Source organism: Callionymus lyra, chromosome 18 (genome assembly GCF_982586985.1).
Source record: "Callionymus lyra chromosome 18, fCalLyr1.hap1.1, whole genome shotgun sequence".
NCBI lineage: Eukaryota > Metazoa > Chordata > Actinopteri > Syngnathiformes > Callionymidae > Callionymus > Callionymus lyra.
The window spans coordinates 16,461,808-16,487,748 of NC_141835.1; the positions used below are offsets into that span (position 1 = coordinate 16,461,808).

The 25,941-nt window shown below is 41.3% G+C and overlaps 2 protein-coding genes across 2 annotated transcripts; one reads left to right on the plus strand and one right to left on the minus strand.

The window, feature by feature from the left end:
• Positions 1-934: 934 nt before the first annotated feature.
• Positions 935-3,503, minus strand: LOC148060726 (transmembrane protein 179-like). The gene is made up of 4 exons (XM_087779816.1): positions 3,130-3,503; positions 1,862-1,999; positions 1,706-1,784; positions 935-1,639 (listed from the first exon to the last, which is right to left on the minus strand). Exons 1-4 carry the CDS (start codon positions 3,429-3,431, stop codon positions 1,466-1,468), a joined length of 693 nt encoding a protein of 230 aa, XP_087635942.1. The 5' UTR covers positions 3,432-3,503; the 3' UTR covers positions 935-1,465.
• Positions 3,504-5,658: 2,155 nt separating this feature from the next.
• Positions 5,659-25,655, plus strand: ubr1 (ubiquitin protein ligase E3 component n-recognin 1). Its single transcript, XM_087779240.1, has 47 exons — positions 5,659-5,738; positions 7,482-7,741; positions 8,370-8,448; positions 8,635-8,742; positions 10,171-10,298; positions 10,520-10,658; positions 11,021-11,083; positions 11,160-11,283; positions 11,353-11,463; positions 11,526-11,614; positions 11,680-11,778; positions 12,152-12,309; positions 12,373-12,472; positions 13,032-13,160; positions 13,230-13,410; positions 13,477-13,529; positions 13,601-13,711; positions 15,246-15,311; positions 15,373-15,474; positions 15,553-15,616; positions 15,826-15,950; positions 16,009-16,061; positions 16,123-16,225; positions 16,298-16,346; positions 16,417-16,571; positions 17,418-17,517; positions 17,584-17,687; positions 17,963-18,043; positions 18,111-18,292; positions 18,351-18,559; positions 18,623-18,716; positions 19,568-19,720; positions 19,795-19,892; positions 19,971-20,061; positions 20,511-20,659; positions 20,740-20,795; positions 20,860-20,956; positions 21,019-21,086; positions 21,860-22,007; positions 22,071-22,158; positions 22,511-22,647; positions 22,957-23,059; positions 23,130-23,186; positions 23,257-23,334; positions 23,399-23,569; positions 23,631-23,732; positions 24,969-25,655. The coding sequence occupies exons 1-47, from the start codon at positions 5,694-5,696 to the stop codon at positions 25,108-25,110; spliced, it is 5,202 nt and encodes a 1,733-aa protein (XP_087635366.1). The 5' UTR covers positions 5,659-5,693; the 3' UTR covers positions 25,111-25,655.
• Positions 25,656-25,941: the final 286 nt, after the last annotated feature.

Genomic DNA, 25,941 nt, shown 5'->3' on the forward strand with positions numbered 1-25,941 from the left:
ATAGATAGATAGATAGATAGAAAGGATAAGAAAGGATAAGAAAGATAGAAAGGATAAGAAAGATAGAAAGGATAAGAAAGATAGATAGAAAGGATAAGAAAGATAGATAGAAAGGATAAGAAAGATAAAATGGATGGATAAAACTTTATTGATCCCTCTGGAGGTCTCCTTTGGGAAATTGTTGTTGAGACCACCTTAATGAACACATTTATTTATGAGCAGAAGACAACATATGTGGACTTCTAAAATAAAACCATTTATTATTCATGCGAGTTCCATGCAGAAGATTTTACAGACGAGAAAAGTGTCATCGTGGTTGTTCAGGATTTGAAAGAGCTGACGTACCAAAAGAACCGCGCAAATAACAGGAATACAATTGGATTAGATCCAGAAGCTTCAGAACAAAAGTTGAGTCAATATTGATGCTCAACATCGCTGCCCTTTGATTTTTGACTTCCTGTTTACGAATAACAAAAAATTGTATTCATTCTTAAATAGGAAATCAGACTTTGGCACACTATTGGCTTTATAATTGTGAAAGCTAGAGAAAGATTATTGTTTTGCAGCTTACAATGTGAACAGGATCACGTTTAACGTCAATTGGTTATTAAACATAATATAAACATAAACATAAAAACATGTGTCACTTCTTTTGTTTTAAACAAAATTCCAGTTCACAATTTCTCTAAAGGGTTGAGGAAGCGTGGAATTCAAAGCTATCAGGAAGTCAGGATTCACCTAAAGCTATAGCTAGCATTGAATAAGTGGATAAAAGTCACAAAATGACCGGATTATAAAAGTTGAAAAATAGAAGGACACTCGTTTTCCCAATATTTTGTTTTTGGTAATTTCCTCATTCTGTCCAGTCTGAGACTCACAGGTTTGTGTTAGCAACACGGATCCAAGTGACTGAGGGAACTACCAAGACAATCACTCTTCTGTTCGAGTACCACGATTCAGTGTTAACAACCCTCTTTCTTGTAATGACCAAACTAGAATGTACTGTGTTTTCTCAAAATCCTTTCAAAATAAAAGCTCTGCCTTTGGGAGAGACTCTAAGAACAACCTTTCTTATCAGGTTAAAGTAGTCTCGTCCTTTGTGTTCCCTAAGAGGCACAAAGGCAAGGTTACTGGAGAGTTCAAATTATTTTTATTTTATATATAAGGTACAGTTTATATTAAATATTGGGAAAACAAGTGTTTCTGTTTGCAATCATGGTAAATACTAGCATAAAGTACGGGTCTTGTGTACGTCTGTATCACAAGCCCACTTTGGTCATAATATAGAAGAAATACACGCAGTGGAATATCATGGATTAAAGATTAGCAGCGTTTTTTTTCCTAAAACACCTCAGAAGATCCGTCTCATTCCTTCTTCCATGGATGGGAGCGACTGATTGTCTACGGAGGCAAGTATCGGCGTTTCTCATGGCGGAGGGAAAACGTGGACAGTTTGTGACGGTCTCTAGATCAGGCCGGTCTTCAGGTCCGAGTCACGGTGCGAGGAGCGCCCCAGCAGGAGCTCCTTCTCGTGGATCAGGGTGTCCAGCAGGTCCTCCTGTCTGTAGTTGTGGTAGACCTTCAGGAAGGCCAGGACGGCGATACCGAGCCAGGTGAGCCAAGCAGCCCACAGACCGAACTAAGGATGAGAGTTTATCAACCACAGTTAGAGTCAGAGTGTGAGTAAGAAAGTAAGAAAGCTCACCTGAGCGATGGCGAACTGGTCGTAGAAGGCCGAGTTGTTCACCCCGAGTTCCAGATCAGTGTCCTGCAGGTCCTCACAGCTGGTGAGACACATAAGTTGTTAACAAGCAAGAGCCCCCTAGTGGTCGTCTGAATATTTCCTTAATAGTCCTCTGACCTGCTGGGCATGCTGCCGCCCTCCGTGATGGAGTCGCACCAGAGGTTGAAGCCCACACTGACCATGGTGCTGGACAGGAAGACGGTGAAGACCACCAGAGAACTGATCACCAGATTCAGGAAGGCGTTGAAGACCGAGCTGTCAGAGGGAAGACATGAGCCCATTATTTTCACTTTAACGACAACAGTGAGTGAGGGAAGGTCAGATGAGAAAAATATAAAACTATACATCTTTTTTTTATATATATACTGTATATATATATATATATGAGAAAATGATTTTAGAAAAACTCATTTATATCTTATTATAGACAACCTACAATCTGTAGAGGGCGTAAGCACACATGACCTAGAATCTCTAAATAGTTGACGGTCCCTAGATGTAAAAATGGTTTACAGTAAAAATGAAATGACAGATAAGACTCTACATTAAGAAAATAAAATACAACAAATTAAATGTATATGCTTAAATAGAGAACTATAAAAAAGTTACTAATAGAATAAACCAGTATGCTGCAAATAATTAACATAAGGCAATAAAGTGCATGAGCAGTTAGTAAAATATATAAACTCTAAAGAATTAGTTTGTATATATAAGATATTTGTAAATATATTTCTGCTGTTGATTTCTTTTATGTATTTTTGATTTGTTGTTCCTCACAGAGGAATGTGTATATAGAGAGAGAGAATTCAACAGCAGAAATATATTTACAAATATCTTTAAAAATGTAAGGAAATGTTCGACTTTAATTTTACAAAGACATATATTGACATAAACAAATATCTGATAATCTTCGAAAATGTAAGGAAATGGTAGATTTTTAGTTAACAAAGCAAACTAATATCATTAGGTAAAAAAATATATATATATATTTGACCAAATATAAATATATGAAATAGACACCAAATGAACAATAAAACACTATTCAAGCATAAATTCATTCATTTTAAGTAAAAAAAATAACGAAAATTTATTTTTAAAAATGGTATAAAATATTTAGTTATTTTTAAGTCTGACTCGGTGAGTGGAAGTGAGTTAAATAAAAATATAATGAGAAAGAAACATCCGCCATGTTTGTCGCCTCAGTAATAACAGCAGGCCTCCTCAAATCTTGCATAATAAAATTAATTTAATCTAATCTAATCTCATCAGGATATGATCTCACAAATATGGATGAGATGCTGCGTTCAGATGAAAATGTTTATCTTGGATGGACGCCTGTGACGTGTGCAGCCTCCAGTGTGTGTGTGTGTGTGTGAGACACTCACTCGTCGTGGCCCTTGCACAGGAAGAAGAGCAGCCTCCAGGCCTGCACCGCGGACAGGATGAGGGACGAGATTCCCACGAAGGTGACGAAGCTGCAGCAGGACTCGGGGCCCCACTCCTCCACCATGAAGCGCTGCTTGGACACCGTGATGTTCTCGTTCTGCCACATTCCTCGGGTGAAGAGCAGGCACTTGCCGTGGAAGTCCTCCGTGTTCTCCGACAGAGGCACCACGGCGATGAAGCCGAACACGAAGGACAGGAAGTAGAGGACGCACTGCGCGAACACCAGGTTGTCCAGAGCCATCTTCTCGGTCGCCGCTGCTGCCCGGGGAGAGGTGCGCGTGCGCAGTGGAGGCGGTGATGAGCGGAGGCGCAGCGGATGCTGAGGAGAGAGGAAGAAGAGGACGATGAGGGGCAGGAGAGGGAGAGGGAGGGAGACGGGTCGTGAAGGAGAGAAGGAGGGGGGAATACATCAGAGGATGTATGATGAAGAGGACAATGAAGAAGAGGTGGAGACGGAGGAGTAATTGTAAGAAGAAGAAGATGAATGTGCTCAACAGGATAAGAGTGGATAAGAAAGAAGTGAATAACGAGTAGGAAAAAAAAAGGTAGGGTTGGAGATGAGAAATAAAAGAGGAGAAGAAAGGAAAAGGGAAGATGTAGAGATGGGAATTTGAACTGTATTCTAAAATAAACTCGATATACACATTGGACACTAGATGGTGGTGTTTACCCTCTTTTTTATACGCCTCCCTCAGATGTGAGGGTTGATCATGATGAAACGTTCTTGAGTCAGAGTGAGATTATGAGAAACTCTCGTGAAGAGAAGCTGAAGCCACATTTATTCCTCCTGGAATACTTCCTCCTCCAGGTGATTTGTTCTTGTCCAAGAGACGACTATTTCACATTGTTTGATTTATGTGTCACTGGGAAGCGACCAGACACCCCCTTTACACCCCCCAGACCTCCCCGCAGCAGCCTGGATGTTATCAGCTCGCACATTAGTCATTTCTGTTTGTTTATTACCGGAGCTGAAGATCTGCTGCAGGTGTGATGGATGAACCAGATTATCATTTCCCAGAATTCATCTTTTAATCTGTTTCCGCCCACTACCCCCCACCACCCCCAAACAATAGTTTCATAAAAACAAGAACAAGACCAGTGTGCAAAAAAAAGAACAAAGTTCAGGGGATGACAAAGTGCAAAGATAAAGAACATAGATCAAAGAAAAAGGATACAAAGATTAACATAGAAAATACATCATACTTTCACCCCAAATTCAAAATAAAACAGTCTAGTAGCATAAGGAATGAATGAGTCCCTGAGTCTATTCGTGTTGCAACTGGGGAGGAGCTTCTTTTTTTTTTAAAGTTAATACAATGATTATGATCAAATAAAATGGTTGGCAGTTATAAACATGCCACCACATGTCTTGCGCTGTATGCCTCTGTCATGGGGTAAATCGCATCACGATCAAAAAGAAACCAACAAAATCAAACCAGGGAACATGAGTTTTACTGCCATTCATTGTCGTAAGTTAGAAATAATTCTTATTTTAAGTGAAACGGATAATACTTTGTTGTTTTAAAGGAACAATCTTGTGTTTGATGTAACTCATTACATATCCACTAGTATGTGATGTCATAGAGCATCATATCTGAGATGGACTTTGATGAGGCTTTTTTTTTTATTTAAATACACTTTTCTCTCAATCATTCTGTATTGATTGGTTAACTTTGGAGCGGTCACTAGTTTCAGTTTATATATTTAAAAGGACAGTGTGCTTTAGACTTATACTTATTTAAACTCTCAGTACTTCATATAAAGTACTGAGAGATGTTTGCAAATGAATAGAAACTGATACAAAACAAACACACGTGCAGTATGTGACGATTAAGTTAAACAACTTTGCATTTACACTGCTTCAGAAACACGTTATTTTTATCTTACATATTTCTGCTTTAAGATTCTTTCGTCATCTTGATACCAGTCAACGGTTTTCTGGCACAAACTAAACTTGTGGTGTTGTAGAATAAGAATGGAAATAATGTCTGCATTATTGACCGTAAACTATCCATTTTATTTCATTGAATTACTTTTGTAACATTACTTGGTTTACACTGTTTGAAAAATGTTTGGAGACCCGATGAACTCTGGAAATGAAATAATCCCCCTCTGTGGTTGGCATGGAGCGTCATCGCCATCTTTTGGACTCGTTCAGTCATAACATTTGATCAAGAAGCACACAAGGTAATAACAACAGTAAAATGTGAAAACACTTCGGGACGCTATATTGGTAGTATTGGAGCGTTAGTTAGACAAAAAGAATAAATATTCAGACCAGAAGTATTTTGTCAATATATTTATTTTTTAACTTTGTGTTGTTGTTCTTTTAATCTCTATGGATGAACAAAGTCAGAAATAAAACAACAATTGGAATACTTTATTTTAAAATTGTACTTTCTTTTAGTTAAAAACTAAAAATGTTTTCAATAATCAGCTTTTAAAGAATTTCGATTCCTCTCTTTTAGTGACTTCACGACACATCCTTTACGGCCAATGGAACATGGCGGAGAGTGGAACATCCTTGGACGGACTGAAGCTCAGCAAGGTTTGGTTTTGATCCGATCTCGCCCCGCGACAGTTGTTCCTCTGCCCTTCGAAGAGATCATCGATTCATATCCAATCGATCACTTTGGTTGCTGTTGTCTGTTTGCGATGCGAACGACGTCATGGTGGTCAAGCTAGCACTAGCGCTTAGCTCCGACGTTAGCTGCCTCGAATACTGTAAATAAGACTTAAGTTGTGTTGTTAGACAACTTAAACAGAGACGTAACCGCACCATAAACCCACACATTTATTATCTCGATGTGTTGTTTTGTGTTTTCTAACGTCATCGAAACGAAATCGTCACTCTACCGGATTTTAACCAAATGTTTTGCATACGAAAGTAAAACTGCTTCGGGGGTCGCAAAGTTTTATTTATTATCATTGTTAATACGTGATACACTTTCGAGTTAAAACTCGTTATAGTAACACATAAACAATAATTAACCAAACACTGTTTAAATATTGTCCGCATTTTTATTTTTGCCAATAACTTGAATTATGTTGTTCCGTATTTCTGTGCGGAAATGGAGTTAAGACCTAAAACCACAGCCCAATTCATGTTTTCCTGATCTATGTTGACACATTTGGCAGAAATATTTTTTGTGTCTTCTCAAGTAAACACAGATCAGCGTGATCATACTTGTTTGTTTTTGTTGACATGGATGTGTAGCTCAATTCAGTGGATTGTTAGCATGAGGGAATAATCCAACCAAAACACTACCTTTTTAATGCTATTATTCTGGTATTTTGTTGTGAAATAACAACTAAATCGGACCTGGGCAAAGTGTCGGCCTTTGACTCTATTTATGTGGCCCTTATGAGGTCAAAGATAAAGTAGAAACTAACAATTTTATTTAGTATTTATTTCAGTTGTAAACACAAACTAGGGTTTTTGGTGGCGTCAATACAGAATAAAATAATTAAATACAATAACACACAAAATAAGCCATAGAAAAACGTAACCAAGCACAGATGACCCTCTTTCTTTTTTTTAACTATATAGTTAATAACAATAATAATCAGAAATCTTGATTTCTGCTTCAGGAATTTTGTCGTCCGCTTTGTCATTTCTTTTCAATATATATTTCTCTTCAAAAATATGTAAGTCAATATACAAATGTTTATTTTTCGGTGAAAAGAGTGCTATTATATCAGATGTAACACTTCTATAAAGTACTTAAATTAATCATATTTTGCTTCATTTTACTAGATTTCGTTGTAACTTTAGTTAGGGTTACTTTGATGACAGCCCCTTTATGACTGGCACTGTATAAAATGTGGCCACTGTGAAAACCAAAATTGGACACTAAATCTGACATGTTTCACAAAAGTTTATATTCTAAATTCTGGGGTAGGTGGTTTATTTGGTGAAAATTAATTATTGATAGTAGAGCATCAAACAATTTAAGGTGAGTTAGATCCTCTGTTTATAATGTTCTTCAAAACGTTATGACATCTATGTTTGATAATGTTTGATTGTCCTCAAATTAATGTGTAAATGCAATATAAAGCAATTAACTAAATTGGTTCCATCTAAAAATACCCAACCTTAAAGAAGTGTAGAAGAAAATGGAGGAGTAGTGCCGTTAAATCTTTGTTATTGTTATTATCATTTAAGCACCTGACCTCGTTCTGTTTACACACGCCTGGAAGTAGACACCGCAACACTGGTGTTGTAAATGTGACACTGTGTTTTTGGGGCGGTGGCAACAATGGAGAAAATGCTGATCTAGTTGCTTTGCAGGAATGGCAGGAGTTCGGCCGAATGAGGGCGGAGGTGCTCCGTCACCTGAGGCAGCACGTGCCGCGGATCTTCTGTCTGCAGACCGAGCTCAGCCAGCAGGCGGAGGATGAGCTGATGCACAAACACATCCTCCACCCGCTGGAGTGTTATGTGTTTGGGGAAGACCCGGAGACCGGCCTGGAGAAGCTGAAGCAGGGCAGCACGTCCTCACAGCTCTGTGGGCGCGTGTTCAAGGAGGGGGAGACGGTCTACTCCTGCAGGTGGGACGACGCCCTGCGCTCTGTCTTCACTGTGAACGGCAGAAAAACAAAATAATTGACACAATTATTGTGGATTCGCTGGGACCTGTTTTTCTTTACTATTATATCGTTTTAGTTAAAGTTTATTGACTTATGATTGATTGTACACTTTAAAAGGCAACTCATTTGTAACTCCAACTCTTGCTTCACTCGCATGTTTCAAATGTTGCAGTCTTCCTCTGTAAAATGCATTAAGTCCCTCATTGTTTATACAACAAGTCCCTTGGAGGTGGAGACCTCCGGGATTGAGGATGTGCGGTGTTGAACCTTGATGTTTGACCAATCACAACAAGTGTGTGTGGTTATAATAAACGAGATTTGCACCCCAGAAAAACAGTGGGCGGGGCTTAAGCACATTATCTAATGTAAATATTTCAATGAAAAGATAGTTTTGTACAAACGGACACATACTGATGATAAAATACACATCCTAGATCTATTAAATAAACACTTAAAAAAACACATTAGTTGCCCTTTAAATAAAATTGAAGGAATAATTATGATTAATCTGAGGTTTTCTTTTAAACTCTTTTTAACGCCTGTTATTTTGTATTGCTGCACATGTTGTGAACGGATCTTTGTGTTTCAGGGACTGTGCGATTGACCCCACGTGTGTCCTGTGCGTTGACTGTTTCCAGGAAAGTGTTCACAAAACTCACCGCTACAAGGTCCGTAGCTTCAGCCACTTTCAAAAGTCTTTGTTTGACGTCGCACTTTAAGAAATATTTAACATTCTCTGGTTAATGAGAACCCTTGGTGTAACATAGTGTTGGAACTTCCTTTTATTTTGCTGCCAAAATGTTGACTTCTAGGCTCCACATTAATAACCCCCCATCCTTTTCCTGCTTTCTCAGATGCACGCGTCATCAGGCGGTGGTTTCTGTGACTGCGGCGACCTGGAGGCCTGGAAGATCGGACCGTGCTGTTCCAAGCACGACCAGGGATCATCCGCCATGGTCACGGTGAGTGGAGCGGATGCGCGGGGATGTGGGAGGATGAACTTTTAAGTGTCAGCGACCTCACCATGATTATTTAAACATCCAGCACAGCAGAGACTAAGAAGCGCCGTCCGTCTTATTAAATCACAGAACTAACAAACAAAGTGTGGGAATGAAGATGTGAGAGTCCAGAGGTCCTGAAGCTTCCCTCACAGTTGTAATTAATGAGTGTATTTTTGGATCCTTATTTCCTTTACTGGTCTTAAGTTCCTCTTGTGATGTAACAACATAAGTAGAATTCTTGTCGCGGACAACCCCGGTTTCAGCGTCTAACTTGTAAGACTTGTAGACTGAGTCTAAAAAGATTTAAAAATATATTTTCGTTGAGTTGTTTATACCATACAGATCAACAGCAGCTGCCCAACGAGTTTGTTCCAGGCTGCTTTTGTTTCTCGCTCTAGAACAGAATCAGCTTCTTTTAACAAGCCATGACCGCAGCGGTGAGTTCGATCGTATCACAGAGGCATTGAGGGGAACATAAGAGAGCAGCCAGCGAAGCTACATCTCCAAATAATATGATTACTTGGGTTAACCAATGACTCAAACTTGCCCCATGTCTCCTGCCACCAGCCTCTCACACATTTCCCACGCTGCTCTGACGTCTTATCTTGTTTTGTTTTCACATTCAAAATCTACTAACGGTTGTTCCTCTTGGAAGTTTGCCTGAAATACCGAGCGTTGGTGTGGAATGTTTCCGTCTCCAAGGAGACGTGTGTTTGTCACTGCAGCGTTGTTAATCTTCTTGAGCCAAATATTTATACCACCGTTAGATTATTATTATTTTTTTATTTAAGTTTTGGACAAAGCATATAAAATACAAAAAAATAACAGAAAAAAAACACTTTTGCTTGTTATTATATCTTAATGAAAAAGTTTATGAATTGAATAAATGCCATCAATAAATCTTTTTTCTTAAAGTCCTAATTTAATTTTTTTTTAGCTGTTCCATTTCCAATATTTTCTATCTATTATCTAACCTAACCTAAAAAAAATAAAAAAAAATAAAAAAAGTTCAATAATGTTCTACCTAACCTGATCTAACCTATTTCATGTATGATACGTATCCAATAATAATTGTTTCTAATGAGCACATTCTGTCAAACTCTTCACTCTTCAAATATCGTTGTTCTGCTAGAAGTTGTGTTTTCGTATGTGGAGCAACAAAAACTTAGTGTATATTTCTACTCATGTCAGGCTTTTGTTGCAGTTGAATAATCAGGAAACTGTACATTTTAGTGTAGACTTTTGACAGTGTTGTAAACACTGTTGTAAACACAACATTAAATATATATGGATCCCAAAAAATTTTAGTTGTAGTTGTTTTTGGTGATCTTATCTGACGTGCTGTGACTGATGCTCTGTTTATCTGTGTGCATGTGTGTGGTTTCCCAGGACGAGTGTGTGTTGGAGCCTGAAATCTACCAACGAGGGGAGAACTTGTTCCGAGTGTTGATGCGGTACCTCACAGACTTCCTGGTGTGGGAGGAGGCGTTTCACCTGCAGCCCGAGCTACAGCCAGAGTAAGTCCTGATGAAGGTTTGTTGATTCTCTGAAGAAGTCTGATCTGATCCTAGATTTGATCTCTGATTTCATGCTAAGATCCCACAGGAAATCCTGACCCTCTCGAGTAACTCGCAGGCCTCAGTGTCAGAACTGATTCTTCCGTGGTCAACTGGATTATCTTTTGTATGGTCAACCCCAATAAAGATTAAAAAAACTAAAATATTTTGTCTCCCTCCAGGACAGAGGAGGACATCCACTACTGCGTCCTCTACAACGACGAGCATCACTCGTACGACCATGTGATCTACACTCTGCAGCGGTCGGTCAACTGTGACCAGGCTGCAGCACAGGCGTTCACGACCCTTATCGACAAAGAGGTCTGTTTTTAACGTCCATGCACTGGACACTGTAGCTCCATCCTACCAAGTTTCCTACTCACAACTCCCCACTCTATGTTGATGATACTTTTATTTTAACAAATCTGCATATTTTTCATACATGAGAACAGTGCATGATGGGATTAGTAACATTCAAATTTGCAAACAAAACTAAAATGTAGGTCCAGTTTTTAACTGAAATAAAATAAATGCATGTAAAATGTAACCTCAAATGACTAGTTTTGTTATATTTTAATATTTCATTTTGGCCATTTGGCCTATTTAGATATTTTATGAAGAAATATGTCATAATTGTAATGATATTTCATGTCATAAATCAGTCTCCCTCACTCGTGTTCCAGGGTCGGCGGGCAGTGAAGAGAGCAAGTCTTGGCGCGTGTCAGCAGGCTAAAGAACTCATCACGGTAAAGATCAGAAACTTAAATCCTCGCTGTAACCTGAACGTGACTTGGGTGTCAATAATCCCTGCGTGCTGTGCAGGCCAACTCTGAGAACATCTCGCGCCAGCCGTTGCGAGTGGAGATCCTGCAGGTCGCGGTCATGGCTCACCAGACGTTTGCCCTCCGGCTCGGGGCCTGGTTCCAGAAGATGATCGGCTACTCTGGTCTGTCGTCATCATCCCATTTGGCCCGGAGTCAAATGCCAGTCATGTGACCTGTGTGTTGTTGTGCAGCGGGATTCAAACAGGCATTCTGCCAGGTGGCTCTTGAGCCAAACAAGGAAGTGCGGTCGGGTCCGTGTCTGATCAGCAGATTGATGCTGCACGACGCCAAGATGTATAAAGGTTAAACTCTCGCAACAACATCACAACTTTTACTTTATCTTAACGCCTCGTTTTGACCGCAGCTGCTCGCAAGATCGTGCACGATCTGATTTTCTGCAGCATGCTGATGGACAACGAGTTCAAGAAACAGTTCGCCATCGAGTTCACCCGAGTAAGAAACTTGACACTAGCAAATAAAACCAGCGACTCTCTCTGACGCCGATCCGTCTGTTTCAGTATTACACGCTGCTGCAGAAGGAGTTCGTACTGGACGACCACGAGAGGAACATCTCCATCACGGCGCTGTCCGTCCAGATCTTCACCGTCCCCACGCTGGTCAGTGAGTCCAAAGGTTTAGTCGCGTCACTCAGTAGGTCAGAAGAGGTAATGTTAGGTCACGTGACTGACTGTAAGTTTGTAAACTCATTAGAAGGCACGAAGCCTGTGCAAACAACATAAGACGCACAACAGATGACAAGGCAGAATGTTATCACATCTTTTCTTGTTTATTAAATTTACTTTTGTTAATGTTAAGTATTAATTTTGTGCAAAATTACTTTATTCATCTTTATTTAAATATTGCAGCAATTTCTAAAAGTATTTTTATTATTTCTCCAACAAGAGACATGTTGAACGACAGAGATGAAACATAACATGATGAAGTGAAGTGTTCAACTGCACTATTTGACACCAGCCGGTTCCCCTGCAGGCGCGACACCTGATGGAGGAGGAGAACGTCATCACCGTCATCATGGACACCGTCATGGCCCAGCTGGACGAACACCTCGACGACAGCCATCGCTTCCTCTTCCTCGGCTCCAACTCCGAAAAGCTGTCCAGGATCCAGACCATCTTCCAGGACCTGAAGTGAGTCAACAAACCTTCCGTCCTCGTCTGCTAACATGATGCTAACGTTCGGCTTCATGGCAGGTACATTCTGATCAGCAAACCTCCGGTCTGGACTGAGAAGCTGCGCAGAGAGTTCCTCTTGGGGTTCAAATCCTTCCTGAGGCTGCTTAAGTGCATGCAGGTATAAACACTTTTCAACCTTTCACTGCATCAGTTGGTTGTAGTGCAAACTGATGGTTTGTAGCTAGCTTAAAACGCGCTAACTGCGTTCATTCCTCCCATTTTCACAGTGAGAACAGTGCATGATGGGATTTGTAACATGAATGTTTTTTTTTTTTTTAAACGAGAGAAAATTTTGAAAAGGATCTTTAGGTTCAGTTAAAGGTCCCGAGGCCTGATTTCAGACGCATGTTTAACACTTTTTGCAAGACATTTGAACACAAGACAAATTGCACAAGTCACACATGGGACTGCAATTTAGGCAAAGGTTTAGTCGCACACAGTTTGCGTCACAGTTGTCGCACGGTTTTAACAAATGGGTAGTCACAAAATGCATGTTGCACACCACAAACACAAGTCCAATCTTTACAAAGATTGCACAGTTACACAAAACACAAGCATCAATAAAAAACGTAAAAGACAGAACACGAACAAGAGAGTTCCACATAACACAGGCAGAAAACACTTGTTAGACACTTGTGTGTTGTATTAGCTGATCCATGGACGTCGTCTCTCCTCAGGGCATGGAGGAAATGAAGCGTCAGTTTGTTCAGCACATCGCGATAGAGCCCGGTTGGGAAGCTGGTTTCTCTCTCCAGATCCAGCTACGCAACATCCTGGCCATGTTCCAGGACTGGTGCTCCTCTGACGTGAGTCTTCCTGAGCTGCTGCCTGTCCTCTGAAGGAGGACGGGAGTCACATGTTCCACCTCTCCTCAGGACCAGCTGCTGCTGCTGGCCTTCAGAGAGTGCCACCTGGCGTTGACGCAGTGCAACAACCAGCCCTTCCACCGCGAACCCTCTGACTTCTACATGTGCAAGCACATCCTTAACGTACAGCCGTACAAGGTGTCCCAGGAGCCGGTCAGCATCCACCTGCCTCTGTCCAGGCTGCTGGCAGGTGAGACTCGGAGTCTAAACTTTTGATTGGACGAAGACCACCTCTCTTCTTCTCTTTTTTCTACAGGCTTGTACGTACTTCTCTGCAAAACCGGAGCCATCCACCACCTGCAGGATACAGTGAGTTGGTTGACAAAGATGAACATTTACTGTGGCCTCACTCGGGTTGATTCTTTTCATTCACTTTTCAGGAGAACTACGACTTTTACAACATGGCGGAGCACTCTCTGCGGTGCGTGGTTCTCGCTGCTCAAGTATCGGCAGGGATGTGGCGCAGGAACGGTCTCTCGCTGGTCAGCCAGGTAACCAAAGGATTTATTCTCACTTGTACTTGTTTTATTAAAAATCCTACCTGATTGTTGTTATTATGAAAATGTACACTACTTTTTATAGTATGTGTGTTGGGGTGGAAATGTGTCCAAGAGGAGTGTCAACAGGTTGGACAGGTTGATCAGAGAGCTGGTTCTGTGGTTGGAATGAAGCTGGACTCACTGGTGACAGTTGCTGAGAGGAGATCACTGAACAAACTACTGTCCATCATGGATGATGACAGTCATCCTCTGAGCACTGTCATCAGTGAGCAGAGAAGCAGAATGAGTGCACGAATGCTCCTACCCAGGTGCAAAACAAATAGACTCAGGGACTCATTCATTCCTCGGGCTATTCAATTGTACAATTCTGAGTTCGGGGGCAGGAGTGGAGTGAAAGTATCAGGATGTTCTGTTCTATGTTAGTCTTTGTATCCTTTGTCTTTGTTGTTTTTCTTTGATCTATGTTCTTTGTCTTTATCTTTAGACTTAGATTGGGTCATCTTGTTCTTCCTCTTTTTGTTCTTCTTCTTATTTTATTTTTTATGTATTATTTTTTATTTTTTTATTTTATTGTTTATGAAAAATTGCTGGCTATTGGTAAAAAACAATTTCCCGAAGGAGACGTCCTGAGGGATTAATAAAGTTTTACCTTACCTTACCTTATATTCTGTAACAAATTTAAAGTATTTCTGCGTTTGAATACTCAGGATATTATTTTCTTTAATATATATCATATTTTATTTTTCTTATTTTTAATGTATTGTTACATCATCCATTAAACACTTAAGCTTAATATTATCACTTTTTAAAATGAAATTCAAGACATACAAACATAAATAAGGGCAATTCCCCAAATACGCAAACCTTTCCGCTTTGGTCCGATCAACCTCACTTTGATGTTTTCCACTCTGTTCATGACAATTTTTTAAAAATGTGTTACAATTATGATTTGTATGTATAAATTGTATATCTGATAATGTTACACAATATCTCTTTAAACATAAACGTGTTTTCTCTGAAGCTCTGCACACATAAAGTGGAACTGAAAGTAATAAAAATGAATATTCTTATTTATTATTTAGTGTTAAATTGATCTAAAAACACTTAATTATTTGTATAGTTTTTTTTACCATTTTTACGTGATTTCTTTTTTGAAAATAACAATTCAATATTTTCTAGTTATTATTTATGTTAATTATTTTTTCTCAATACATTTTTTACAGAAACATTCTTTCTTAACCCTTGTGTTATCTCTAAGATGACCCTAAAGCCCGAAAACAAATGTTTTTGAGGTATCCCTTGTATTTTCTCTGGGTCAACGACCTCCTTGGCTTCCATAAACACATATTGAGTGTTGAAGGTTGTTTGTCTTCGGGTCACTTTGACACTGAGATAACACAAAGGTTAATATATAACTGTTAGGTTTGAATAATATTTGTATCTAAAAAATGATTTTACATTCCTTACATCTGTTTATTTTTCCCCTCAAATAATTAAAAAATGTCCTCAAATGTTCCCTTCACAGGTCTACTACTACCAGGATGTCAAATGCAGAGACGAGATGTACGACAAGGACATCCTCATGCTGCAGGTTTGTCCGGATCCCTCGCTGATCCGTCACTTCTCCTCGTCTAACAACCATCCAATTACAGATCGCTGCTTCCAAAATGGAGGCCAACCACTTCCTCATGCTCACGCTGCTGAGGTTCGAGCTCTTTGATTATTTTAATGGCAACTTCTCGAGGAAAGATCAGGTCAGTGCCTCCTCAACAGTCCTTCCTCCCCGTTCTCCCCCTAAATGTTCGTCAGCGTTGTTTTAATTTGTTTTTCAGGATGAAGTCATTCAGAGGAATCGATTGACGGAGGAAATGTTGTACCTGCTCATTGTCATAATTGGTACGGTGTGACTGAATTCATAAGAATGAAAGTTTGATAGTGTGTTGCTCAGACTTTTGACCGGGTTTAACTTCAACAAAGGAATAGAAGGGAAGAAGAAGATTTCATGAATTGTTTTTATTTTAAAAGACAGGATGTTGTGTTTGGATTTATGCAGCAAGATTACTTTTTGCATTTCAACATTGCTGTGTTTCTGTAACTGTGTGCAGGAGAGCGCTATTTTCCCGGGGTCAGTCATGTGACCAAGGACGACGTGACGACGCGGGAGGTCATCCACCTGCTGTGCATCGCTCCAATGACCCACAGCAGTCTTACTAAAGGGCTGCCCAAGAACGTGAGCCACCATCTGTCTGTGAGCGTCGGCATGCTCGACACTAAACTTTGCTCCGCAGGAGAGTCACGAAACTGGTCTGGAGGCCGTCATCTCCAAGGTCGCCACCTTCAGGTGAGATGGGAAAGTGGGTCAAGCCAAACATCAGATGACGTCAATCGTGTTCTTCTTAAAGGAAACCCGGAGCCTTCGGACACGGCTTGTATGAACTGAAGAAAGAACATCTGGCGGAGTTCGACCCATTCTTCTACCATTACTCAAGATCTCAGCACAGCAAGGTGCGTCAAGTCCAACAGAACTCCAGACAACATTTCCTTACACTATAAGACTAAAATCGAATTTGTCGTCAGGCCGAGGAGTCCCAGAAGAAGAGGAGAGTCCAGGAGGGCAAGGACAAAGGTTGGTTGTTACCAATGATATAATGCGGCTTGTGATGAAAGGCTGACCTCGGGTCATGTGATGTGTCCAGTGCTGCGCCCCCCACGCCCTCCTCCCTTCTCCCCTTACTTCGCCAAAATCACACGCTTGCTCCGCTGCGACGTCTTCGTCCACATCATCAGGAGGGTTCTGCAGCGAGCAGCCGAGGAGAAGAGCAGCCACTGGACCGAGATCATGATCCAGAGGGTACGCACACACACACACTTGCACATCAAACACACACAATTACACATCAAACACACAAGTGCAGCTCAAACACAGAGATTTCATCACATTACACATTAGGGAACACATCAAACACACACACACACTTTATCATATTACATTTCAAACAGACACAGACATTGTCATACTTTACATCAAATGCACACAAACACACTTACTCATGTTACCCATAAACGCACACATGCACACATTGTCATGTTAAACAGAAAAACACATTTATATTAAACATTAAACACACAAAACACACACGTGTGTACTCATTCTCATATAACACATCAAACACACAGATTCACAGAAACACTCAAGTCATCACGTTAAACACACACACACACATTGTCATATTACACATCAAAAACACACACATTGTCATTAAACATCAAACACACACATTGACATGTGACACATGTGTGCGGACACACACACACAAAACCAAGAATGAAGCAGAAACGCTTTATTAGAAAGATTACTACACACAGTCACACATGAAAACATACAATCCAAACAGATAACAAAGGACACTAGTTGAAGAAACACAAATCTGACCCTTTAAATTAAAAACAAATGTCTCAGAATCATTACACAATGAAATGTGACACATAATGACTGAAGACACGTGCAACACCTAAGATACGCAACAATCTCACAACTATGACTCAAGGGAGACACAAAAACCACAGAATTGTGACAAGGAAAAACAAAACACCAAAAGGAACACAAACAATTTATTTGAGGACGCACACACAAACCAGACACACCTGCACATTTTTACTTGAAATCACCTCTGACCGAAGCATCTCTCACCATCAGGCTCTTCACCTCATAGCTCAGGCTCTGATAGAGGAGAAGTCTCAGCTGGAGGGAGGCAGAGTGGAGGACGTGACCTTTGACTTCAGCCTGAAAGCTCGCGGTGAGTTCCTCCCTCTGTCACGTAAACCGGCGTGTCACGTCGGCTCATCATGTTGCGTGTTTGCAGGAGTCGGCTCTGAACACAACAAGTCCATCTTCCAATTGTTGTCCAAGATCAAAGTTCTGTCGTCTCTGGAGGGCCAGGAGGACACGGTCAAGTGGATCCTTCAGGTCGGTTGAACCCAGTACTATTCAGGTCCTTGTTTAGATATGACTCGCAATTGTTTCCAATTTTTATCTTGAGTCATTAAGATAGGATAAGACAAATACAACATCATACACTCAATCATAATAATAAAAGAAGTCCAATAATGAAAAAAGTAAAATAATTCACCAATAATAAACATTATTACATGAACACAGTGTTTAGAAAGGAGTGAAACAATCTCTTTCCTGCAGAGCAGGTGAATAATTAATCCACAATAAACCAACATGTCTTCCTGCAGATGTTTGAGGTGGTGCAGTGTGTGAGGGAGAAGTCCAGCCCGTCGGCGTCCATGAGTGTGGAGTCCAGCAAACCTGACGAGGTACACAACGACCTGGACGAACGTCAGCCATGTGTTCGATTCCCGGTCATCACTTGTTTTCTATTAGAATTCCCGGGACAAGGAAAAAGCCGAGCGCAAACACAAAGCGGAGGCGGCCAAGCTGCACCGTCAGAAGATCATGGCCCAGATGTCGGCCATGCAGAAGAACTTCATCGAGTCCAACAAGATGCTGTACGACAACATGCCAGAGAGCGGCATGCAGGGAGAGGCCGTCATGTCCACGGAGAGGTCTGTGGAGCTCCCGGTTCTGTGCCAACGGTTCTTGATGAAGGTTCCGTCTCTGCAGCTGCTCCATGGAGCAGAAGGAGCTGTGTGTCGCCGTCGGCCCCAACCGAGGGTCCACGCCGGCCGTGAGGGAGGCTCTGACCTGCATCCTGTGCCAGGAGGAGCAGGAAGTGACCACGAGGGCTCCAGCTATGGTCCTCACAGCGTGCGTCCAGCGCTCCACCGTGCTGACTCAGTGTCGAGGGAAGATCCCCAACAACAAGGAAGAAGGTCTCGCGTCACCAGGCTAGTTACTTATCCTTCAGGTGCTGATTGTTTTTCCGTCTCCTCCAGGGTCATCATATCCTATCTTCATGGCTCCTGAGCTGGCTGTGGGCACACACACGGGGAGCTGCGGGCACGTCATGCACGCCACCTGCTGGCAGAAGTGAGTCATTGTTCCGATGAAGACCTTTACGACCTTTAAAGTCTTCAAATATACAGTTTATTATATCTGTGAATCTCCTTAATAGGCATTAGAAAGTAGGGGTGTTAGAAAATATTGTAGTCTATCGATATTCTACAGCACCTCATCGATTATTAAAAAAATAAATAAATATGTATAAGTGTATATATATATTTATTCATATATATTCATATATATTCATTTTTGGTTTCGTTTTTAATGTTTATAGTTTAAGAATGTTGGAAAATAATTCAATTTTCAAAATTCAATTCAATTAACGTTCCAAAATATTATTACTATTTGTTTATAAATCTGTTAAAATTAAACTTCTTGCCGCTAGATGGCAGCAGTCATTATTTCCTCAGCAACACTAAATTAACATTGAAATCTCACGGGGTACAGGCGATGACTGAGGACGAGAGAATTAGGTCGACTCCATTAGCTTCTAAAGCTTATGTAATGTGATCTGTATACCCAGAGTACTTGTAAAATATTACACACATATTGTTGTTCCTGCAGTACAGTAAAAGTCTAAAACAATCTGTAAAAAATTTTATGTTGCTTTACAAATGTCGAAATTATGGGTAACATTTATTATTATAAATTCTTCTTAAATTACGCACGATGGGAGTCAAGTCTAAGTGCAAATCACTCCGGATGTTCTGCAGTATGCCCGTTTTCCACTGGACCCATAAATCATGTGTAATGTTATAAATATTTGGGTATAACATTAGTTTATTGTTTTATTGTCATGTCGGTCTTCAATTTAATCTGAAATTGCATTTATATAAATCTTGCTTAAGCTGTAGGAACCCCCTCCTGTGTGTCTGTAGGTACTTCGAGGCGGTGCAGAACACCACCAGGAACAGACTTCACGCCGAGATGATCATCGACCTGGAGAATGGCGAGTATCTGTGTCCTCTCTGCAAGTCCCTGTGCAACACGGTGGTCCCCCTCATCCCACTGGAGCCTCTCGTGTTCAACTAGTGAGTCACTCCTCCAACACCTCAACAAGACTTTAGCGGACATGGTTCACCAGATTTATTTTTCTCCTTTGCAGCGAAAACGCAGAATTAATTGGTCAACAATTGACTCTGCCTCGCTGGATCCAGATCCTCTCTGCCCGGATCAAAGGCCTCCTGCCAACTCCAGATGCTGGTGAGAGCCAACCCTTGTCTCCCGTGTGCAGAAGATGATGATGTGATTTGGCTTCCATTTGATCTGTTGTTTGCTCAGACGACATCACGGTGGGCAGCAACGAGGTGGAGATGTGTGGAGATGTCACGCCCGACTTCAGGTCCATTCTCAGCTACGGAGTTCAAGAGCCGTGAGTCTATTTTTCATTGTTATAAAACAGATTTGAAAACCTGAGATGAACGTCCTGGAGCTAAAAGATGTAGCTTCTTCTGTTAGCATTGATGATAGCGTCATAATAGCATCATAATAGCATATTTTCATCCAGCAGCTCAAAATTGCTCAAAAGTCTCCTGCAATAGAAAACAAAACCAGAAAGAATCAAATGTCCATTAGAAGAAGACCAATAACATTTTTAAAGCTGTTAAAATGAATGGATATATTCATAAAATGGACAAAAACGTTACCACTCTGGAAGATATTAATGGGATTTTAAATCAAACTAGCATCGTTGGACTGTCCATTGAGAGATCATTTCACTATATTTGCAGTATAGAAGTAGTTCACATATTCCTGTGTACTAATGTCAGATATGAAAAAAAGTCCAGATTACTGATTATTATTTCCTTCTAATTTCATAAGGAGGAAGTTCTCAGCCAGCATATCAGAGATGCTTGTCGTGTGCGCCACCACCGTGCACAGAGTGGGACTGCAGACGGCCCCGAACGAGCTTTGCCCAAAAGTACCAGTCATGTCCTGGAACACCTGCGCATTCACCATCCAGAGTATCGGTAAGTTTAAATTAAGTTGTTTCCCTTTTCAGTAAGAAAAAAATAAAACCTTCATACTGAGATGTTGTATGTCCGGACAGAGAACATCCTACAGGAGGACGACAAACCACTCTTTGGATCCCTACAGAACAGACAGGTTTGTGTTGTATATTAAGCTCCATTGTTTTGTGTGTGTTTGAGACATGTCGTCTTGTCTGCAGCTGTCCGGCCTAAAAGCCATCGTCCAGTTCTCAGCAGCTCAGAGACACAAGAGCTCCCCGGCCGTCGTCCAGGGTCACTTCTCAGACCTGTTCGCAGGTGAAGACTATTAAGAGTTCAGGGACATCTGAGCGAGGACTAAACCAGGTTTTTATTTTCAGTTCTGTTACCACACTTGAGCAGGAAGAACACACCGTCCGTGCTCGAGGTCGACTTCTTCCACCTCCTGGTGAGTCAAAGTTCAGCCACTAACTTAAGTGGTGTTTCTAGGTTAAACTTTAAACTTTTTTTTTACTTTGAGATTGTTTAGATGTTGAATTAACTTTCTTTGAATCCTTTTGTTTTTACTATAATACTTACTTTTATATACATTTTTTGTAGAGGCACACACTTATGTTTATGAAAAAACATGAAATAATAATAATAAATCAAATGCAAACATTAAAAAAAGCACAAAACAAAAGAGGTCTCGCATAACCGTTTACGCAAATATAACTTCACAGAATAAACGTGTAGATATGTGTATACAGTCATATATAATGAGTAGTCCTAGTTATGTCCCAAAGTTTTTTCCAAACTGTCTTTCCTTTTTCTTTTTGAAATCGTGGATTGAAGGTCATCATTTCTAAAGTTCAATTCTATTTGAGGTTTCAAGTCGATTTTATTTTATTTTGGACAAGGAGAAGCAACTCATCTTGTCTGAATGTTTGCGTGGTAAAGTGCTGTTTAGTATACAATTCAAATAAAAAAATAAGGTTAAACCTGGCCAAAAACCTGAGCAACCCCAGAGCTGTACGAGTCAGAAGCAACTCCTGTTTTCTCAGTGAGATGGACTGGGATGTATTCATGATTAAACTGGTTTATTTTATTTCACAACCTGCTATGTGCCCCCTTCGTGGTCCATGAATCAGATCTTTAACTAACAGACTTTAGTGACTTGTGGGTTAAAATAACGATAAGCACTTTGTAACATCAGCTCATTCAAGATTTACTCCTGAACAGGTGGGCCTGGTGCTGTCCGTCCCCTCGTTGTACCAGGAGGAGACGGTGGACCTGCAGCCGTCGGCGGTCAGCTCGGCCTACAACCACCTTTACCTGCTGCACCTGGTCACCATGGCACACGTCCTGCAGGTGCTGCTGGTCACCACAGGTAGGACCACGTGGCCGAGTCAGCACCAGGACGTGAGGATTGACTGTGGATTTGTGTCCGCAGATTTTCCAGCTGCCGCCGCTGGAGACGAGGCGGAGGAGGCGCGTGCAGCAGCAGAGCTGTGCTCCGCCATCTCACACTGCACCGGCAGGTAAGAAACTCTCTGAGTCAAAGTTAATCATTAAATTAACGTGAGGTTAATGATTATAACTACATTTTTAAATTGGTTTTAAATGCAATAAAACATTTTTTACAGGTTATATGCAAAACAATGAATATTTAAAAAACACAATTTTAATGTAATATTTTATAGCATTAGTTTTATTAATTTTTGTTGTAAATATTGTTCTAATAACAATATTTTATAACAGTCAAAGTACAATGTAAGCGATCAATTTGTTTCTTATTACTTAATTTATTCAAATATTATCATCTCCTCCTATGAGATGATATCATTGTCAGTTCCTCTATCGAGTCGTAATCTCGATTTCTCTTCTCGTCAGTTCGATTCCAGATGTGTCTGGCAGCTGTGTGGCCGAGAGAGTGAAGAAAGGCATCACTCCCTTCCTGCGGTGTGCCACGCTCTTCTTCAATTGCCTCACAGGAGTGCCCCCTCCAGAGGAGCTCCTGAGTACTACAGGTGAGCGAAGTTAGTTCACAATAAAAATCAAACTTCAAACTTCTTTATGTCAACTAAAGGTTTCAAAGTGATCTGTTCCTTTTTAGAGTGATAGACAAAAAAAATGTCAATTTTAGTTGTGTAAAAGTGTTATTTTGTCATCCCTTGTTTAAAAAAAACAACATTAATGGAGGTTGGCTCATCTAAAGTTACTAAGTATTACTGAGCCAGCAGCCCCAACTCATATTTCATGGATTAGTTTGTGAAAATGGTATCTACTTACAAAAGTAAGTAGATACCATTAGAGACCGTTTTCATCCTGTGTTGCAGATGGCGACCAGACGGGGGCGCTCTGCAGCTACTTGTCACTTCCTTCCAACGTGTTCCAGCTCTTCCAGGATCATAGAGAAACCATCACGCCGCTGCTGCAGAGGTGAGCGGCTGCTGGTGGGTGGGACTCTTCAGGGGAAAGTCATGTGACGTGTTTTCTTTTGCTCCATCAGGTGGTGTGCTGCTCCAGCTGTTACCAAAACCCTGAGAGGCAAAGTCCAGGGTGTCAGGTGAGTCCTGGGTCGTGACCTCGGGTGAAATGTTAGTGCACAGTAACCCCAGCAGCTCTGGCTCCGACAGGTTCCCCAGGAGACGGAACCACTTGATGGATCTTCCCGAGGACTACAGCATCCTCCTCAACCAGGCCAGCCACTTCCAGTGAGACCTTTGAACCCGTCACATGACCTGCTACGACCTCTCACTCACTCCGGTTCCTCCTCAGGTGTCCCAAGACCTCAGACGACGAGAGGAAACACCCCACGCTGTGTCTGTTCTGCGGCGCCATCCTGTGCGCTCAGACCCCCTGCTGCCAGAGTCAGCTGGACGGAGACTACGTCGGCGCATGTACGGCTCACGCTGCCACCTGCGGGGCCGGAGTGGGAATGTTTCTCAGGTGAGTGGACCTGCGGTTCTTCTGTGGATCACAAAGGAAATAATGTTTTTGGATCCGACAGGATACGAGAGTGTGAGATCGTTCTGAAGGCCACTAAAACCCGGGGGAGCACCTACCCTGCCCCCTACCTGGACGAGTACGGCGAGACGGACCCACAGTTACTGTAAGAGCTTCACTGCTTCGTTGTTATTAATGTTTGATCCTCGTCTGTCATTGAAGAGCGTTAAATAAAAAATTGTCTATCTTTGATCAATATGAATACATAATCATTTCTAAATTATATTATATTTATTAAATTCATTGAATAATGCTTCTTTTTTAATCTATTGCAATGTTACTTTAAATTTAGTGTAAATATTCCTCTTAATTCCATCATTTTTAAAATATTTGATTCTTGCAAATTGACTTGAATCCAGTTTAATTTTGTTTCAACTAACGTAAAGGGGAAAATAAAATAAAAGTTTGACCTTTCTTCCCTCCTTCCACAACTATCTTTCTATCCTCCTTTCTATCCTCCTTCCACCACCTTTCTTCCCTCCTTCCACCACCTTTCTATCTTCCTTCCACTACCTTTCGTCCCTCGTTCCACTACCTTTCTATCTTCCTTCCACTTTCTTTCTATCCTCCTTCCACCACCTTTCTTCCCTCGTTCCACTACCTTTCTATCTTCCTTCCACTTTCTTTCTATCCTCCTTCCACTTTCTTTCTATCCTCCTTCCACTATCTTTCTATCCTCCTTCCACTATCTTTCTATCCTCCTTCCACTATCTTTCTATCCTTCTTCCACCACCTTTCTTCCCTCCTTCCACTACCTTTCTATCTTCCTTCCACTATCTTTCTATCCTCCTTCCACCACCTTTCTTCCCTCCTTCCACTACCTTTCTTCCCTCCTTCCACTACCTTTCTTCCCTCCTTCCACTACCTTTCTATCTTCCTTCCACTACCTTTCTTCCCTCCTTCCACTACCTTTCTATCCTCCTTCCACCACCTTTCTTCCCTCCTTCCACCACCTTTCTTCTCTCCTTCCACCACCTTTCTTCCCTCCTTCCACCAGCTTTCTATCCTCCTTCCACCTGCTTTCTATCCTCCTTCCACCACCTTTCTTTACCCCTTCCACCACCTTCCTTTACTCCTTCCACTATCTTCCTATCTTCCTTCCACTATCTTTCTATCCTCCTTTCTATCCTTCTTCCACCACCTTTCTTCCTTCCTTCCACAACCTTTTATTCCTTAGATATAATTTCCTAAATCATTAAGTTTAATAATTATTTACTTCATTCACTTATTGTTTCAAAAGTAATGATCACTTTATTTAATCAGAGTTGATCATGGGGATAACTCATTTCAAAATGTCAATCTCAGTTGTGATGATCTTAACCTGAGTTGTCGCCCCCCACAGTCGAGGGAACCCCCTACACCTCTGCCCGGAGCGCTACAGGAAGCTGAACCAGCTGTGGCAGCAGCACTGCATCCTGGAGGAGATCGCCCGCAGCCTGGAGATGGTCAACGCCATGTACGCCTTCGAGTGGCACATGTTGTGACACCAGCATCAGCAGCGAGAAGAAGCGATCGGCTCCTCTGCTCCTGAAGGTCCCAGCCTGTGAACCCCATCCGACCCCAGTGTAGAGCAGAGCGGCGCGCTGAGGAGAAGAGGAGTCACATGATGGAGGGAGGAGGTCCAGGAGCAGCAGACCATAGAGACGTAGGTGACAAGAGTCTCCTCCTCCTCACGTCGATGCTGTGAATCTCTCCCAGTCTTGAACTGTGGATGTGGAAGGTGGCGCCTGAGGAGCGACTCCACACGTATATCAGAGTATTACAACACTACGGTACCTTCCCCTGAAACCATGCACAGCCTCGTGTGTTTCTTTACTTCCTCTTCATTTCAGGGGTGCAAATATAAGTCAGCGATCACCTTAATTTATACCAAGAGTTTCTGCTGTTGCATTCACTTTAAGTTGAACTTTTCAGTGTTTTAAGTTGGTGTGGAGAAAATCATGAGTTGTTTCAGTTGCTTCTTATTTCTTCGTCTGATCAATTCTTCCTTCAATGGCCGCAATAATAAACGGTCGACTGTTTGAACACATGGTTTTTGTCTTGTCTTAAGTTTCCCGCACGTTTGGATGTGTGTAGCTGTCTCTAAAAGTATGACCTGAAGTTCTTTCCAGGGTGTCCCTGCCTCTCTTCACAAAGTTTCTATGATCAAGTGATAGTTTTCTTTGGTCGGTTGTTTTGTTTTTTTTGGAGGCTCATCTTCTCCATTAACGTCTGTCTAGACATAGTTCTGGGTGACCTGCTGGTGAACACAAAGAAATGTGTGGAAAAAGTCTAGACATAGACTACCTAAAGAAAAGAAAGAAAAATAAATCGAT